At 41.1% G+C, this 16,196-nt stretch overlaps 1 protein-coding gene across 1 annotated transcript in view; it reads left to right on the forward strand.

Annotated features, from left to right (window-relative positions):
- LOC117515583 (transcription factor 12-like) overlaps positions 1-3,412 on the forward strand; it is a 42,696-nt gene extending 39,284 nt beyond the window's left edge. The window contains exon 12 of the mRNA XM_034176204.1: positions 2,984-3,412. Within this exon, the coding sequence (XP_034032095.1) occupies positions 2,984-3,126 (143 nt within the window). The 3' untranslated portion in view covers positions 3,127-3,412. The remainder of the gene's footprint in view (positions 1-2,983) is intronic.
- The last annotated feature ends 12,784 nt before the right edge of the window (positions 3,413-16,196 follow it).

A 16,196-nucleotide genomic window follows, 5' to 3' on the forward strand; every position in this document is an offset into this window, starting at 1 on the left:
ACAATGTTAATGCATAATGCGCTTTTTAAGGTTCACCAACATCAACATTAGCCTCATTTTAATATTTTCCAAAGCAAAATGTAGAAAACCTTTAAAAGTTAAGTGACTGGAATTCTGTCATTGGGTTCACACAGTGGGGACGTAAGGTAAAAAATTAACACACTTACTCACTCATCTTCCATCGCTTACTCCAATTAGGGGTCTGGGAGGGCTGGAGCCTATCCACAACCAGCCTATCCCCACCATTTGATAGGGTGTCAGGCGGGGTAAACCCTGAGCAGGATGCCAGTCTGTCACAAGGCCACATATATTCAAACAAACATATTCACACCCACACGCACACCTACGGACAATTTAAAGTTTCCAGTCCACCTAACCTGCATGTCTCTGGATGACATTCTTGCTGTGAGGCAACAGTGATAGCCACTAAGCCACAGTGCTACATTAAACGTGACACAGTGAGGAAAAATATTACGACTGAAGCGACACGCAGCGGCACAAAGCTCGCTCATGGTACAGGGAGTCCAAAACAGGAAGCGCCAAATTTTGAGTTTACAGTGAAACAGGAAATGTCAAATGTCAAACACTTCCTGGATCGGCACTTCCTGGATTGACAGACGAGATCTCATGGAATCCTGTGGGAAGTTAGAGGCAAGTTCACACTGAAGCAGGAAGTGCCAAATTTTGATTCCACAGTGAAACAGGAACAAATGTTGAACACTTCCTGGCATGGGTGGAGCTAGTGCAGAGGCCAGGGTTGCACTGGACTCCCCAGAAATCTGATTGGACACAGATGATTGACACGTCACAGCACCACACGTCTGGTTGAAAAGAGCTGCATTTTGAAATCAGTGAGTCATATTGGGTGGTAGGTTCCTCCAGTCCTCTAGAGATTTGCTTTCAGTTTGAGTTTGAGGAAGATAATTTTAGAAATTTTTATTCTTTATATTGTTTGTATTTCTTGTATTTGAAATGCCATAAACAAAGTACAATGTCTGAAATACCAAGTGTTCCAGTACTTTTGGAGGGCACTGTATCTTAACCTTATGATGAGTGCAAAATGAGTGTGGTGTTATTACTGTTTTGTTTAAGAATGTTTAATTTTCACTGTTGCTGCACTTTGTGTGAAATCATAGTCATATCGTATATCATATTGATATGACAATATTGAGCTACGATAATTTGGCCGTATTGTGCAGTCAACTAGCTGAAAACGTTGAATTTCCATTAATTTAATCTACATAAAAAAAAAAAATAATTAAATGCTTAAAAATGCTTAAAGTGGCAGGGGGTTAAGAGAAAAATTAAGAAAAATGTTTGAAAAGGTGGGGGAAAGCTGTAAGGTTTTAGTCATGCTAATGTTCCCCTAAAGCATTTTCTCAAAAAACAGTCTGAAGGACCTCAATGACATGGTGAGATGCTGAAGAACTTTGCTCATTCATGTCTGCCACATATACATATTGGGGATGTGCTGATCTGATATTTTAAATTGATATCAGTCCAATATTGGCCAAAATTGCTGGATCTGATGTTGGAAATGTAATACAAACAAACAAAAATCCGATGTGATCCACATCATCTATTGTACATCTAAGACATGTTGTCGACTATGTGTTTTTTTTCTGGCCGGGGGGTAGAATATTTTATTCACAGTTTGAGTTGATCTTTTGATTACTGGGTAAGTTACCAAAGTATGTATTTATGAACAGATTCAATTTTATTCAATTAAATTTAATTATATGGTGCTAAATTGTAACATAAGTTACCCCTAGGTGCTTCACAAGAGTAAGGTCTAATTTTACCCACCCCTTGACCAAGCACATTGGTAACAGTGGTGAGGAAAAACTCTCTCAGACATTTTTAATACAGGAAGAAACCTCAAGCAGACCAGACTCAGTGGGGTGACCATCTGCTTTGCCCACTGTATCAATAACACAATAAAAAAATAAAACACAGCAAATAAATTTAAAACATACAAAAGTAACTAAGTAACCTTATACGTATAGAGTCCAGTGGTTACAAACAGTTCATGACCCCAAAAACATCCAAATGAGCAAAGCAGACTTTCAGCGAATGGAATACAACTGGCGACTCAGTGTCCAAGCAGGAATCCAGCAGCAACACCACTGAGAATTCAGTTCATATGAGTTGTAATATGTATATCCCGTGGACATGAATGAACAAAGCTCTTCAGCATCTCACCATGCCATTTAGGTCCTTCAGCCTTTTTTTTTCCAGTAAATGCTTCTGGGGAGCATTAGCATGGCTAAAATCCTTCATGCAGTTTAGACACTAAATAGTCACTGACTGACCTCATGTGCTGTCAAGGTGCGCACTGCCTCTCACTTTAGGATTCCCAGATTCAATGTCGACTCAACATTTAGCATTTCCTGTTTCAGTGTCGACTGTGCACTGAATTCCCATGAGATCTTTTCTATTCACACAAGCGCTCCTCTTTCTCTTTTTTTAATTTTTTGTTTTTAATTGACACAACCCAATAGCTACACAAAAACCTTACAGAGGATAAACATACCAGCGCAAAAACAACATAATGAAAAACAGGTTAATATCTTCTGTTGTAGCTCCAGAAAGTATTCAACATGTGACATTTACTGTTTCACTGTGGGCTCAAAATTTGGCACTTCCTGTTTGGGACTTGGTGTACCATGAGTGAGCTTGTGCCGCTTCTGCTATGTTTTGCTCATATTAAAACAGGGGAAAAAGGTATATGACTGGTATTGGCAGATGCTGAAGGTTCCAGTGCTGGTATCATTTCGGACATAAAAGGTGGTATCATGCCATCCTTTTTTCTTTATTCTTGCAAATGCATGTGAGGTTATAGTCCATTAATTACAGTAATTGGATTATTAGTGATTGACAACACAATCTAAGCAAAAATCCGAGGTGTTTTTCAGTAGAAATGTGTGATATTCACATTTATATGTCCAAGGTGTGCTAATCAATCCCTTATTAAATTCCACAGAGAGGAACCTGAACCCAAAGGCAGCTTGTCTGCGAAGGAGAGAGGAAGAAAAGGTGTCCGCCGTCATGACAGATCCACAGTCCATTCATTTGGCTTTTCACCCGAGTCTGACCGACCCAGTTAACCCTCTGCCCCCCCTCTGAACCGGCTGTTAAAACCTACATCAACTTCATCACTAAGTATTTATAAATCACCACCATTTAAACAGCCGAGCAGCTTCTGTTCTTCCAGTGAGACACACAACATACTTGACAGATTTCTGCAAACATCAAGAAGATGTTAGTTTGTTTAGTGATGTTAATTTAAAAAAATGTGTCTATTCCAACAAAAATCATACTTGAACTGATTAATGATGTGGAACAACTTATTGTCTCTGATGTGACTATCTCTGACATCCAGATGTTGAGTAAAGATCAGAGTCTGTACATACATGAAGTGTGATGCAGTGAGCAATCATCTCCGCACTTCCCAAACCAACTTCTAACTATGTGCCTAAACTTAGCTGGAACAGACACATGCATTACAGTATCTAGATGTTTACAAAAACAGGGCTCCTTGTTGGTCTCCAAGATGCTTCATCATTCATTCAACTGACTTGTTTAATTCTTAAAAGAGATTGCTATTGCTATTTCCCTCAATAACCTTGAAATTTTATTTCTCATGTCCAGAGGATTACTGAGTGTGTTTCGATAAATTTTCTTGGGTAGCCATGAAAGGTCAGATCAGGTTTGGGAGCGTGCGCTGATGCTACGTTGCTGTATACGCCACATGACAGAACTGCCCTTGGTCCTGGATGGCAACCACCTTGGCACACAACCAGCCCATCCCCACCACTTGAAAGTGACCATGTGTCTGCTGTAGGCAGGTGAAATATGGCCGTCCTCTTGGTCTTGTCCAGCTGCTGGAGTCTTCAACACTGAGGCCCAGAAACGTGCCACATGTCCAGAATGTAGGAGGTGAAGCTCCCCAACAATCCAAGTGAAACCCTTCATCTTAGTCTCATTAAGTATCTGTTTACCATAAAGCCATTCCAGTGGTACCAGGGGAGCAGTGGAAGTACTGTGGGTGTGGTGAGGGGGCTACAGCACCCACTGCTGGTGAGACTCTGTAGCTGCAAGGAAAATAGACAAAAAAAGCACCAGGACATCAAAGATTTGGACCTTTGTTCTCATGTAAAGATATCGCCATCACCAAACACCTCTGTACAGCAACCTCACCACTCCATAAGCTCTTCCCAAGTGTCTCTCTATCTTAAAGGTTGAGGGTCCAGAGACACGAATGTCACTGCCAAGATAAGGGAGCAATAAAAGGGCAGCATGATAAGTGTCCGAAGATACACAATTCCTTCATCCATCACGTCAACTCACTTTTTAAAGCCTGAATAACGGGAGGTTTTTAACAACACACTGAACTATATACCTTAATCTAGTAGGCCTGGGTGAGTCCTGTCGATGTCTTGATGATGTCAGTCACCATGTCGTATTATTCCGTGATCCTTCTCTGTCATGTCATAACCATGTATGCTTCTTGTGGATTCTTGGTGATACTTGAGGAAAATAAATAGTCACAAACCAGCAAGATGCCGTCACATATGCAACATAAAGCCCACGAGGTACCACCCAGAAACCACCAATACACAGTTAGGATCAAGCCACAGCATTCTGTCTTTTCAGCTGCAGCCTGGAACAGTATCCATCATTCATAATCATTTCTCATATTTCATGATAGTGAAAATAAACAGCGCTCCCTGTAATAATAAGAGATTTTGGCACATTGTCCTCTGAGTCATGCAACCCATGGTATTGTGATATGAATATGTTGTACTGGCATCATAAAGTATTTCTGGCATTGCATATTGATGTCATGACCGTCTGTGGTGGACCTTGTTGACTTTTTGTGCAGTTTACCTGCAGTGGTGTCAACACATGCTACAGCAAGTTAGCTGTGGTGGTATGCCAGTGTTATGACTACATACTGGGTTTGGCAAGTCCATCGAAATGTTTTGTGCATGCTCAAAACTTTTTTAATTTAACCATGTTAGTCCCATTGAGATCGAGACCTCTTTTGCAAGGGAGACCTGGACAATTATAAAGTTTCCAATTCACCTAACCTGCATGTCTTAAAATGTGGGAGGAAACTGGAGCACCCGGAGGAAACCCATGCAAACACAGGGAGAACATGCAAACTCCACAGAGAAAGGTCACAGGTGGGAATCGAACCCATGACCTTCTTACTGTGAGGCAACAATGCTAACCACTAAGCCACTGTGCTGCTGCTGGGTGGGGAACTCTGCCAAATGGCCAAGGACCATTATGATCTGCAGTTCATGGTGGTTCAGCTGAGAACTCTTTACAGTTTGTGAAAGTGGAAAGCGAGCCTGTGATGAGTGCCAAAGCATCTTGAAGACCAACCAGAAGGCCAGTTGCTGTAGAACATATTAGTCACCAAACCTGCTCCTGGAGATCCCCTGTCCTGCACGTTGTCCTTGTCTACCTGCTGCAACCATAAGTTGAGTATGGTGTTTTCCTAACTCTTGATTGGCTGAGCACATGTTGGTTAATTAGCAGTGGGTGGACCAAGAGAGTGGGAAAACATGCAGGGCGGGTGATCTTCAAGAGCAGGGTTGGTGGCCTCTGCTGTCGAGTAAACATCTGTATATCTCCTCTCTGGATGACTGAGAACCTTCATCGACAAATGCATTGTAAACTGCAGATGTTTTGTACATATTTTGTATAGTAATGAATTATAGTTTTGTTGTACTATATCTGAATGGATTAAAAACCATTAAAGGTGCAGTGTTATCTGCAGTTAGTGGCAGATTTTGGGAAGACAGATACTGTATTTCTGACAGACTTTTACAATGTATCATAATACGCTGTGTACACTCGGAGCTCAGAGGTATCACATTCCAATGTTTGCGTCTTCACATAACAGATTTAAAGTTACAGTGTGTTGGATTTACAATGCGTTTATTGCCAGAAATGGAATGCAACATTCATAACCATCTATTTGTTTGTGTACAACATATAATGAACTGAAACAATGAATTAATGTGTTTTCGTGTGCTTAGAGTGAGCCCTGCATATCTGTATAGGAGCAGGCCCCCTCGTGTAGGCCTCCATGTTGCACCACCATGTTGATACAGTAGCCCAAAAGGAACAAACTCACACTACTTTTTGCATTTTGCAGCACAGCTGGAAGACTGTAGCAAAAATAAGTAGAATCAGTAGTTGCTCCTCTAAGCACGGTCTAGTGGTTGCTAGTGCAAGCTAATATGTTTGAGAACCTTCATATTTATGAAATGGAGGATGATGCATCTTGCGTTTCACAAGAGAAGGCAAGAGACCATGAATCCCATTCCAAACGAAGTGAAAATGTATAAAGGGAAATAAAATTGTGACCGGCAATGGCATAATGCAATCTGCAACCTCACCATTAGATGGCACTAAATCTCACACACTGTATCTTTAATATGTGTCATTGTATGATTGTGTGTGTACATGTTGAGTTTGTGTCGTATGATTGAGTACTTCAGGAGTTTGACCATTCTGTGAATGAACAGATCTCCTAGAATGTTTGTAAAATGTGTAAATCATAAGGTGTTCTGCTGTGTGTATGTTTTAACCAAATTTGTGTTTTTGAGCTATTTAAACACAATTTCACATCATGACACTCTGGAATCACTTTACAGGGTTTGTTCAGATGTAGTCAAAGCTCCTTAATGGTTCTGACTTTTAAAAGAATATTTATTTTTTTTTTTCCTAATTTGTGAGTTCTATTTTATACAGATATTGTCAATCTAGTAATATTTCTGCTTCTATTCCTCACTTTTTCCATAAGGAAACCAGAGATGGGATGAAGTCACTGTCAAGTCATTCTCAAGTCATGAATCAGTAAGTTCCAAGTCAAGTCTCAAGTCCGCTTGCAAACAATTGGTGGTCATGACTTGAGACTTGACTTGGGACTTACTGATTCATGACTTGAGAATGACATGATGGTGACTTCATCCCACCTCTGAAGGAAACACTGTGCAGTTATACTGGATGCAGCCACATTTCATGCTCTGAGCAATACATCATTAAGTGAATAACTAATATTTGTTGTGACACACCTGAACAATAATGAAACATTACCTGAATTACTCTCATCATACCATGTACAGTTTGAAGTAGCCTGTAGACATGTCTAAATACTAATATAGGAATAAATGTCTTTTTCCAGTCGAGTGTGTGCTTTATAATATACTCCAAAAGTGGTAAAAGTGGTTCCTCTAATTATTTTGAGCAGTTTGTATAGATAGATATATCTATCTGCAGGTGCTGGTCATATAATTAGATTATCATGAAAAAGTTGATTTATTCCAGTAGTTCCATTCAGAAAGTGAAATTTGTATATTATATTCATTCATTACACACAGACTGATATATTTCAAATGTTTATTTTTTTTAATTTTGATGATTATAACTGACAACTAATGAAAACCCCAAATTCAGTATCTCAGAAAATTACAATATTGTGAAAAGGTTGAATATTGAAGACACCTGGTGTCACACTCTAATCAGCTAATTGACTCAAAACACCTGCAAAGGCCTTTAACTGGTCTCTCAGTCTAGTTGTGTCAGCTACACAATCATGGGGACGACTGCTGACTTGACATCTTGCCTGGGCTAAAGACAAAAAGGACTGGACTGCTGCTGAGTGGTCCAAAGTTATGTTCTCTGATGAAAGTAAATTTTGCATTTCCTTTGGAAATCAAGGTCCCAGAGTCTGGAGGAAGAGAGGAGAGGCACAGAATCCACGTTGTTTGAGGTCCAGTGTAAAGTTTCCACAGTCAGTGATGGTTTGGGGTGCCATGTCATCTGCTGGTGTTGGTCCACTGTGTTTTCTGAGGTCCAAGGTCAACGCAGCCATCTACCAAGAAGTTGAAGAGCACTTCATGCTTCCTGCTGCTGACCAACTTTATGGAGATGCAGATTTCATTTTCCAACAGGATTTGGCACCTGCACACAGTGCCAAAGCTGCCAGTACCTGGTTTAAGGACCATGGAATCCCTGTTCTTAATTGGCCAGCGAACTCGCCAGACCTTTACCCTATAGAAAATGGGGTATTGTGAAGAGGAAGATGCAACACGCCAGACCCAACAATGCAGAAGAGCTGAAGGCCAGAGCAACCTGGGCTCTCATACCACCTGAGCAGTGCTACAGACTGATCGACTCCATGCCACACCACATTGCTGCAGTAATTCAGGCAAAAGGAGCCCCAACTACGTATTGAGTGCTGTACATGCTCATACTTTTCATGTTCATACTTTTCAGTTGGCCAACTTTTCTAAAAATCCTTTTTTTTCTATCGGTCTTAAGTAATATTCTAATTTTCTGAGACACTGAATTTGGGATTTTCATTAGTTGTCACTTATAACCATCAACATTAAAAGAAATAAACATTTGAAATATATCAGTCTGTGTGTAATGAATGAATATAATATACAAGTTTCACTTTTTGGATGGAATTACTGAAATAAATCAACTTTTTCATGATATTTTAATTATATGCCCAGCACCTGTATGTGTCTATATATACATATTATTTATTAAATATATCAGTGAGATCCTCTGGACCACTGGGATGGGCTCCAGCATCTTATGTCCTTGAACTGGAACAAGTGGTTTTAGAAAATAGATGGATGGACAGCTTCCCCTGTTCTCCATTCTTCAGTTTACATACAGAATTTTTTGCAGAATCACCTTCTGTAGAAATACAGTTTTTCTCAAAGTCAAAGTGAACTTTATTGTCAATCTAGCCATGTAACAGTACATTACACAGAAGACTGAAATTGCGTTTCCCCAGACTCCAAATGTGCAGTAACAGAGGCTAAATTAGACATACAACTAAATATAGACTGGACATGAGACATCACTAGGACATAAAATGCAAATAATATCAGTAACAGAACAACAATCAGCACAACATATAGACAACGGTGAGCATACATTTCCAGGGCTGTCATAGTGTTTCAGAATGTAGTCAGTTGAGGTATGTTACTGGAGTGCAATAATACTGAGTACAACAATATAGGTGCAATGTGGCAAAAGTGCAGAGTAGCAGCATGGAGGTGAATAAGTTTGTAAAGTTTTTGTTTTTTGTGCAAGGAATGTGCATAAAAGTAGTTTGGTCTGTAGTGTGTGTGTGTATGTGTGTGTGTTGGGGGGGCGGGACGGTTATGCTCTTGCTTTTGGGAGTGAGTTTAGCAGTCTGATGGCCTGTGGGAAAAAGCTGTTGCCGAGTCTGGTGGTCCTGCAGCGCATACTGCTGTAGCGCTTGCCAGATGGTAGGAGGGTAAACAGTTTGTTTGAGGGGTGGGTAGGGTCTTTGATGATGTTGATGGCTCTTCTGTGGCAGTGGGATGGGTACAGGTCCTGTATGGATGGTTGGGCTGACCTTGTGATCTTCTCCGCTGTTCTCATCACTCTCTGTAGCGCTTTCTGGTCAACAACATGGCAGCTGCCATACCAGACTGAGAGACTGCTGGTGAGGATGCTCTCATGGTGCCCCTGTAGAAGGTGGTGAGTGCTGAAGGGGGGAGACTGGCTCTCCTCATCCTGTGTAGGAAGTGGAGGTGTTGCTGAGCTTTCTTGACAAGGGAGGTGGTGTTGGTTGTCCATGTCAGGTCATCAGTGATGTGCACCCCCAGGAACTTGGTGCGTTTCATTGATTCCACAGCACTGCCATTGATGGTGGGAGGTGTGTGAGGCTTGTGATTCTTCCTGAAGTCCACCGTTATTTCCTTTGTTTTGATGACATTGAGGTGCAGGTTGTTGATGTCACACCAGTTGATGAGATGGTGTACCTCCTCTCTGTAGGCTGAGTCATCATCATTGCTGATGAGGCCCACTACCCCACTTTTCAATCGCTTTGGTGCATTTCTCACAAAAGTATTAAACTTTGCACAACATTTATTGCAACCTCCACAACATTTAATCATTTGAGCAGAACCTAGTGGCAGTTTCATGTTCATTTCATTAAAGTGCACATGCTTTTGGACATGTAGCAATTGAGTACATACAGCTCTCTGCAGTTTGATCACTTTAACTTGTTTTTGTCATGTCCGTCAAAATAAACTGTACTTGTAAAGGCTGAATAGTCATTCTCTTTACAACTAATGGTCCTCGTCTCATTGCTTGAATTATTCCATTGAAAAATGTTGAACACGTTGTCAAAATGTGTCAAGCACTTTATATTATATGTATAATATTTTATTTTGTTCCTCTGAAAATGTCTCCTCAATTGATTAACTTCTCTCAGGTGAACCTTAGCTTATGAGAGGGGTGTGTGAAGCATTAGTTGCAACCAATGATGAGACACTTTTTCACAGTCACTCCCAGTTGAATCCCATGAACCCCCACTTTACAATTATGTATAAACCAAGAGGCGTGATAGGCACAAAGTGTGTACTGTATCTACAATACGGCAACACATGGAAGGTCAGCCTCGTGGAAGAGGGGTGAGGACGTGTGGAGGAAGGGGACAGAACCAGGGAAGAAGAGGAAGAAGAGGTCAACCACATAGGCAGATTCCTGATGAAATCAGGGCAACACTTGTGGATCATGTTGTCAATCACGGCCTCACAATGGCTGAGGCTGGTCGAAGGGTGCAACCAAATGTTGAGAGAACCACCATCAATTCAATCATACAAACATTTCGTCGGGAGAACAGGTGAGAATATTGTAACAGAGTAATTCAGCACTAACCAATTTGCTCTGCACTACTGTCATCATGAGGCTTGCATTGGGACATAACCATGTAACATTTTACATGCAGACTTACAACTTTATTGTAGCATAGATTTGGTGTGGTATAGTGTGTAGTAGTGTCATAGTCCAAAACAGTATTGACATACGATAGTACTGTAAAGATTTGGCATACAGTATTTACTAGACTTTTATTATGCACCACATAGGATGACAAGACAACCTCGCAGAGGTGGAAGGGGTCCCCTTTTAACTCTGTAACAAGAAGAAGACATTTGTGCAATGGTGGTTGCAAACAGTGTCATAAGACTGAGAGAAATACAAAGTGCTGTGGTAGAAAATGACAACATTTTTGGAAATATTTTGGAAATCCATTGCAACCATAGACTGAGTCCTCAGAAGGAATGAAATGTACATGAAACAACTGTACAATGTGCAATTTGAATGGAACAGTGACAGAGTGAAGGAGCTCCGTCACCAGTTTGTACAGGTACAGTAAAACACATATGTATTCTATACTCTATGTTCAATGCTGAAAACCTTTTATGTACTTTACATATTGCCATGCACTGCACTTGCATGGCATGTTTACTGTTGTTACAGTGTATAGTGTACAATATTTTGTCCAAAATTCACTGTTATACTGAATGTGTTTTTTTTTTTTCTCCTTCTCTTTTCTGTGATGAAGTGTGTCCTGGAGCTGGAGGCCAGGGAACCCCTCCACACATTCATATATCTTGATGAGGCAGGATTCAATCTGGCTAAAGGCAGAAGGTGTGGAAGGAATCACATTGGAGAGAGAGTCACCAATGATGTCCCAGGCCAACGATGAGAGAATATTACAATGTGTGCAGCGATCTCAGGAAACGGCGTCCACACCCATATTGCTTGTCTTGGTCCTTACAACACCCAACATCTGCTGACATTTTTAGACATACTTTACAGGGACATACTCCCTGAGAATGAGACAGATCAAACTGGTGACAGTCTGACAAACTATGTGGTAGTTTGGGAATATGGGAGCTTTCACCACTCTGCTCTGGTCATACAGTGGTTTGCAGCACATGACAGGGTGCTCGTGGAATATCGCCCTCCCTACTCTCCATTCCTAAATCCAATAGAGGAGTTGTTCTCTTCCTGGAGGTGGAAGGTATATGACCAGAGTCCACATATCGCAATCACCCTGCTAGCAGCCAAGGATGCAGCATGTGATGACATCACAGCAGAGGCCTGCAGACGGTGGATTTGACACTCAAGAAGATACTTTCCTCGCTGCACTGACAGAGCTGATATTCACTGTGATGTAGATGAAATATGTTGCCAGAAAGACAGGAACGTCTGGATGTGCAGGATTAATTTTCAGCACTGTGTCTGTATTTTCAGTTTCAAAAGTACTGCAGTACTGTTTACTGACCCAAAGGGAATTTATGTTTGTTGTAAATGTTTTATTATTTTATTTTTTCTTTTGCACAATGCTGTGAACACATTACAGTAGAATTGCAAAGGGCATATACTGTAAATTAAAAATGTGAAAAATGCATATCAGGGTGTTGTATAATTTTACTTTAGTTTTCAAAATGCTATAAATGGTATACGTATGGTATATATATGGTATTCGTATAAAGCAGCCTTGAACATTTTCAAGTAATAACACCAAAATGTGACTTTTTATTTTGCATTAGGAAACACTTCCAGAGTGAACTGTCACAATGAAAACATGTTTAAGCCATTTGACTTGATTGTTCAAAGATGCTTGCGTCTAGACGTGACATTTTGATGTCACTGACCCTTTCATTGAAATAAATACTTTTGAGCCCATTTTGAGCAAGCGACTTGCTTTTGAGGGATGGACTACCCAAGTGACTTACTTTTGTGGCATGGACAACCTATTTTGAACAAGTGACTCACTTTTGCAGGTTATCTACTATGTTTTGCAACTTGCACTAATTGTTTTGAGAAATGCCTTAGCAGTGGTGCAAATGTAAATTGTGTGGTGAGAAATGCACCAAAGCGACTGAGAAAACTAAATAAATTTTATACATGTATAAATACACACACACACACACACACATACATACATACACTCAACAAAAATATAAACACAACACTTTTGGTTTTGCTCCCATTTTGTATGAGATGAACTCAAAGATCTAAAACTTTTTCCACATACACAATATCACCATTTCCCTCAAATATTGTTCACAAACCAGTCTAAATCTGTGATAGTGAGCACTTCTCCTTTGCTGAGATAATCCATCCCACCTCACAGGTGTGCCATACCAAGATGCTGATTAGACACCATGATTAGTGCACAGGTGTGCCTTAGACTGCCCACAATAAAAGGCCACTCTGAAAGGTGCAGTTTTATCACACAGCACAATGCCACAGATGTTGCAAGATTTGAGGGAGCGTGCAATTGGCATGCTGACAGCAGGAATGTCAACCAGAGCTGCTGCTCGTGTATTAAATGTTCATTTTTCTACCATAAGCCGTCTCCAAAGGCATTTCAGAGAATTTGGCAGTACATCCAACCAGCCTCACAACCGCAGACCACGTGTAACCACACCAGCCCAGGACCTCCACATCCAGCATGTTCACCTCCAACATCGTCTGAGACCAGCCACTCGGACAGCTGCTGAAACAATCGGTTTGCATAACCAAAGAATTTCTGCACAAACTGTCAGAAACTGTCTCAGGGAAGCTCATCTGCATGCTCGTCGTCCTCATCGGGGTGGGCAGGCGTCTGTTATGGACGAAGAACACAGGTGCATTTTATTGATGGCATTTTGAATGCACAGAGATACCGTGACGAGATCCTGAGGTCCATTGTTGTGCCATACATCCAAGAACATCACCTCATGTTGCAACAGGATAATGCACGGCCCCATGTTACAAGGATCTGTACACAATTCTTGGAAGCTGAAAATGTCCCAGTTCTTGCATGGCCAGCATACTCACCAGACATGTCACCCATTGAGCATGTTTGGGATGCTCTGGACTGGCGTATACGACAGCGTGTACCAGTTCCTGCCAATATCCAGCAACTTCACACAGCCATTGAAGAGGAGTGGACCAACATTCCACAGGCCACAATTGACAACCTGATCAACTCTATGCGAAGGAGATGTGTTGCACTGCATGAGGCAAATGGTGGTCACACCAGATACTGACTGGTATCCCCCCCCAATAAAACAAAACTGCACCTTTCAGAGTGGCCTTTTATTGTGGGCAGTCTAAGGCACACCTGTGCACTAATCATGGTGTCTAATCAGCATCTTGATATGGCACACCTGTGAGGTGGGATGGATTATCTCAGCAAAGGAGAAGTGCTCACTATCACAGATTTAGACTGGTTTGTGAACAATATTTGAGGGAAATGGTGATATTGTGTATGTGGAAAAAGTTTTAGATCTGTGAGTTCATCTCATACAAAATGGGAGCAAAACCAAAAGTGTTGCGTTTATATTTTTGTTGAGTGTATATGCCATAATAGATAGATAGATAGATAGATAGATAGATAGATAGATAGATAGATAGATAGATAGATAGATAGATAGATAGATAGATAGATAGATAGATAGATAGATAGATAGATAGATAGATAGATAGATAGATAGATAGATAGATAGATAGATAGATAGATAGATAGATAGATAGATAGATAGATAGATAGATAGATAGATAGATAGATAGATAGATAGATAGATAGATAGATAGATAGATAGATAGATAGATAGATAGATAGATAGATAGATAGATAGATAGATAGATAGATAGATAGATGTCCCTTCAGGTGCTGCCTTTTTTGCACTTGGGGTCGCCACAACAAAACAAGGTGGATCTGCATGTTGAATTGGTGCAAGTTTTACGCCAGATGCCTTCCCGATGCAACTCCACATTACATGGAGAAATGAGGCAGGGGTGGGATTTGAACCAAGAACCTTCCACACTGACAGAGTCCAAAAACTAGAGTTTACTTGGTGTGACTCTGACACACACAGATGGAATCTGACTGACACATTTATAATGTAGCCACATTTTTGCTGGTTTAAAAGTGGGTGAAAAGACGTTCAGACCAGATATCACCAAGGTTTTCAACTAAAAATCAAAGTTGAAATAACAGTTAGTGCTCACTGGGAGCAGTCACATGATGATGTCACCATCACTGAAAAAAGGAGAATTTTCTAAGCATCTTTTGTCCATTTTTAAAATGTTGTCATTTTGCATCTTAATATTGTGTCGAATCTACATTATATATGTAAAGAGAAAACATGAACTTGTTCTGGTCTTGTTGGGCACAAGTCAATCAATCATGTGTCACTGTCAGTACAAACTGATACAGATTACAGGTGAGAGCTTGTTTGGGGTTTAAGAAATGAAAAAAGTAAATATTTTCTGCATTCACTGGAGTTGACTTCATTTAGAAGTGTTGTGTGTTTTTTTCTCTGACACTGGACTTTATTCATGTTTTATAGATGTTTACAGATTGTTTTACCTGTGTGGGCTGTTTGTGCCCACACAGCTGCTGACCACACTGGGTTTCCTGGCAACAGGGGCATTCCAGCGGGAGCTCACTGACCGGTCAGGAGTGTGCCAGTCAACCTTGAGTCGAGCCATGCCAACTGTGTGGAACGCAATCATCCGATTGTCATCACAGTACATCACATTTCCATACGACGATGTTGAACAGGCCAACATCAAAATGCAATTTGCAGCAAGAGCCGGTTTCCCGAATGTAATCAGAGCTATTGACTGCACACATGTTGCCATAAAGGCACCATCACATGATGAATTTGTTTTTGTTAATAGGAATCAATTCCATTCTATCAATGTGCAAATCATATGTGATGTGAAAATGCACCTGACTAACATGGTGCTCGGTGGCCTGGCTCAACACATGATTCATTCATACTGACCAATAGCGTGGTCAGGGAGAGGCTACAGGCTGGCATTGTGCACGACGGGTGGCTGCTTGGTGAGTCTCCAGTGGAAACCAGTGCAGCCACATTTGCCCATGCGCGCAGCCTAACATGGTGTGTGTTATCATATCTTGTGTCTATGTTGTTTGTTTGTGACGTGATGGTGATGCTTCAGCTGTGGGGATCCTTCACACACCCACAACTCGCTGTGTTCAGTATATGCCAATGAACGTGTGCGTAAAGTTGTGAGTGTCACCGGCCTCCAGGCGCAGCGCACCTCTGCATTCATTAACAGTGTGGTCAGTGTTGTATTCTGCCTTTATCTGACCCCAGGGGACCGTGGCTGATGACCCCGTTAAAGAACCCCACCACTGAGCAAGAGAGGTGATACAATGATCTCCACTCCCACACCCGCAGAGTTGTGGAGAGGGCAGTCGGTCTGCTGAAGGGCTGCTGGTGCTGCCTGGACAGGTCAGGGGGGTGCTGCAATACTGACCACAGACAATGTGCCATATTGTGATGGCCTGTGGCATGTTCCATAACGTT

The sequence above is a fragment of the Thalassophryne amazonica genome, chromosome 8, assembly GCF_902500255.1.
Source record: "Thalassophryne amazonica chromosome 8, fThaAma1.1, whole genome shotgun sequence".
NCBI lineage: Eukaryota > Metazoa > Chordata > Actinopteri > Batrachoidiformes > Batrachoididae > Thalassophryne > Thalassophryne amazonica.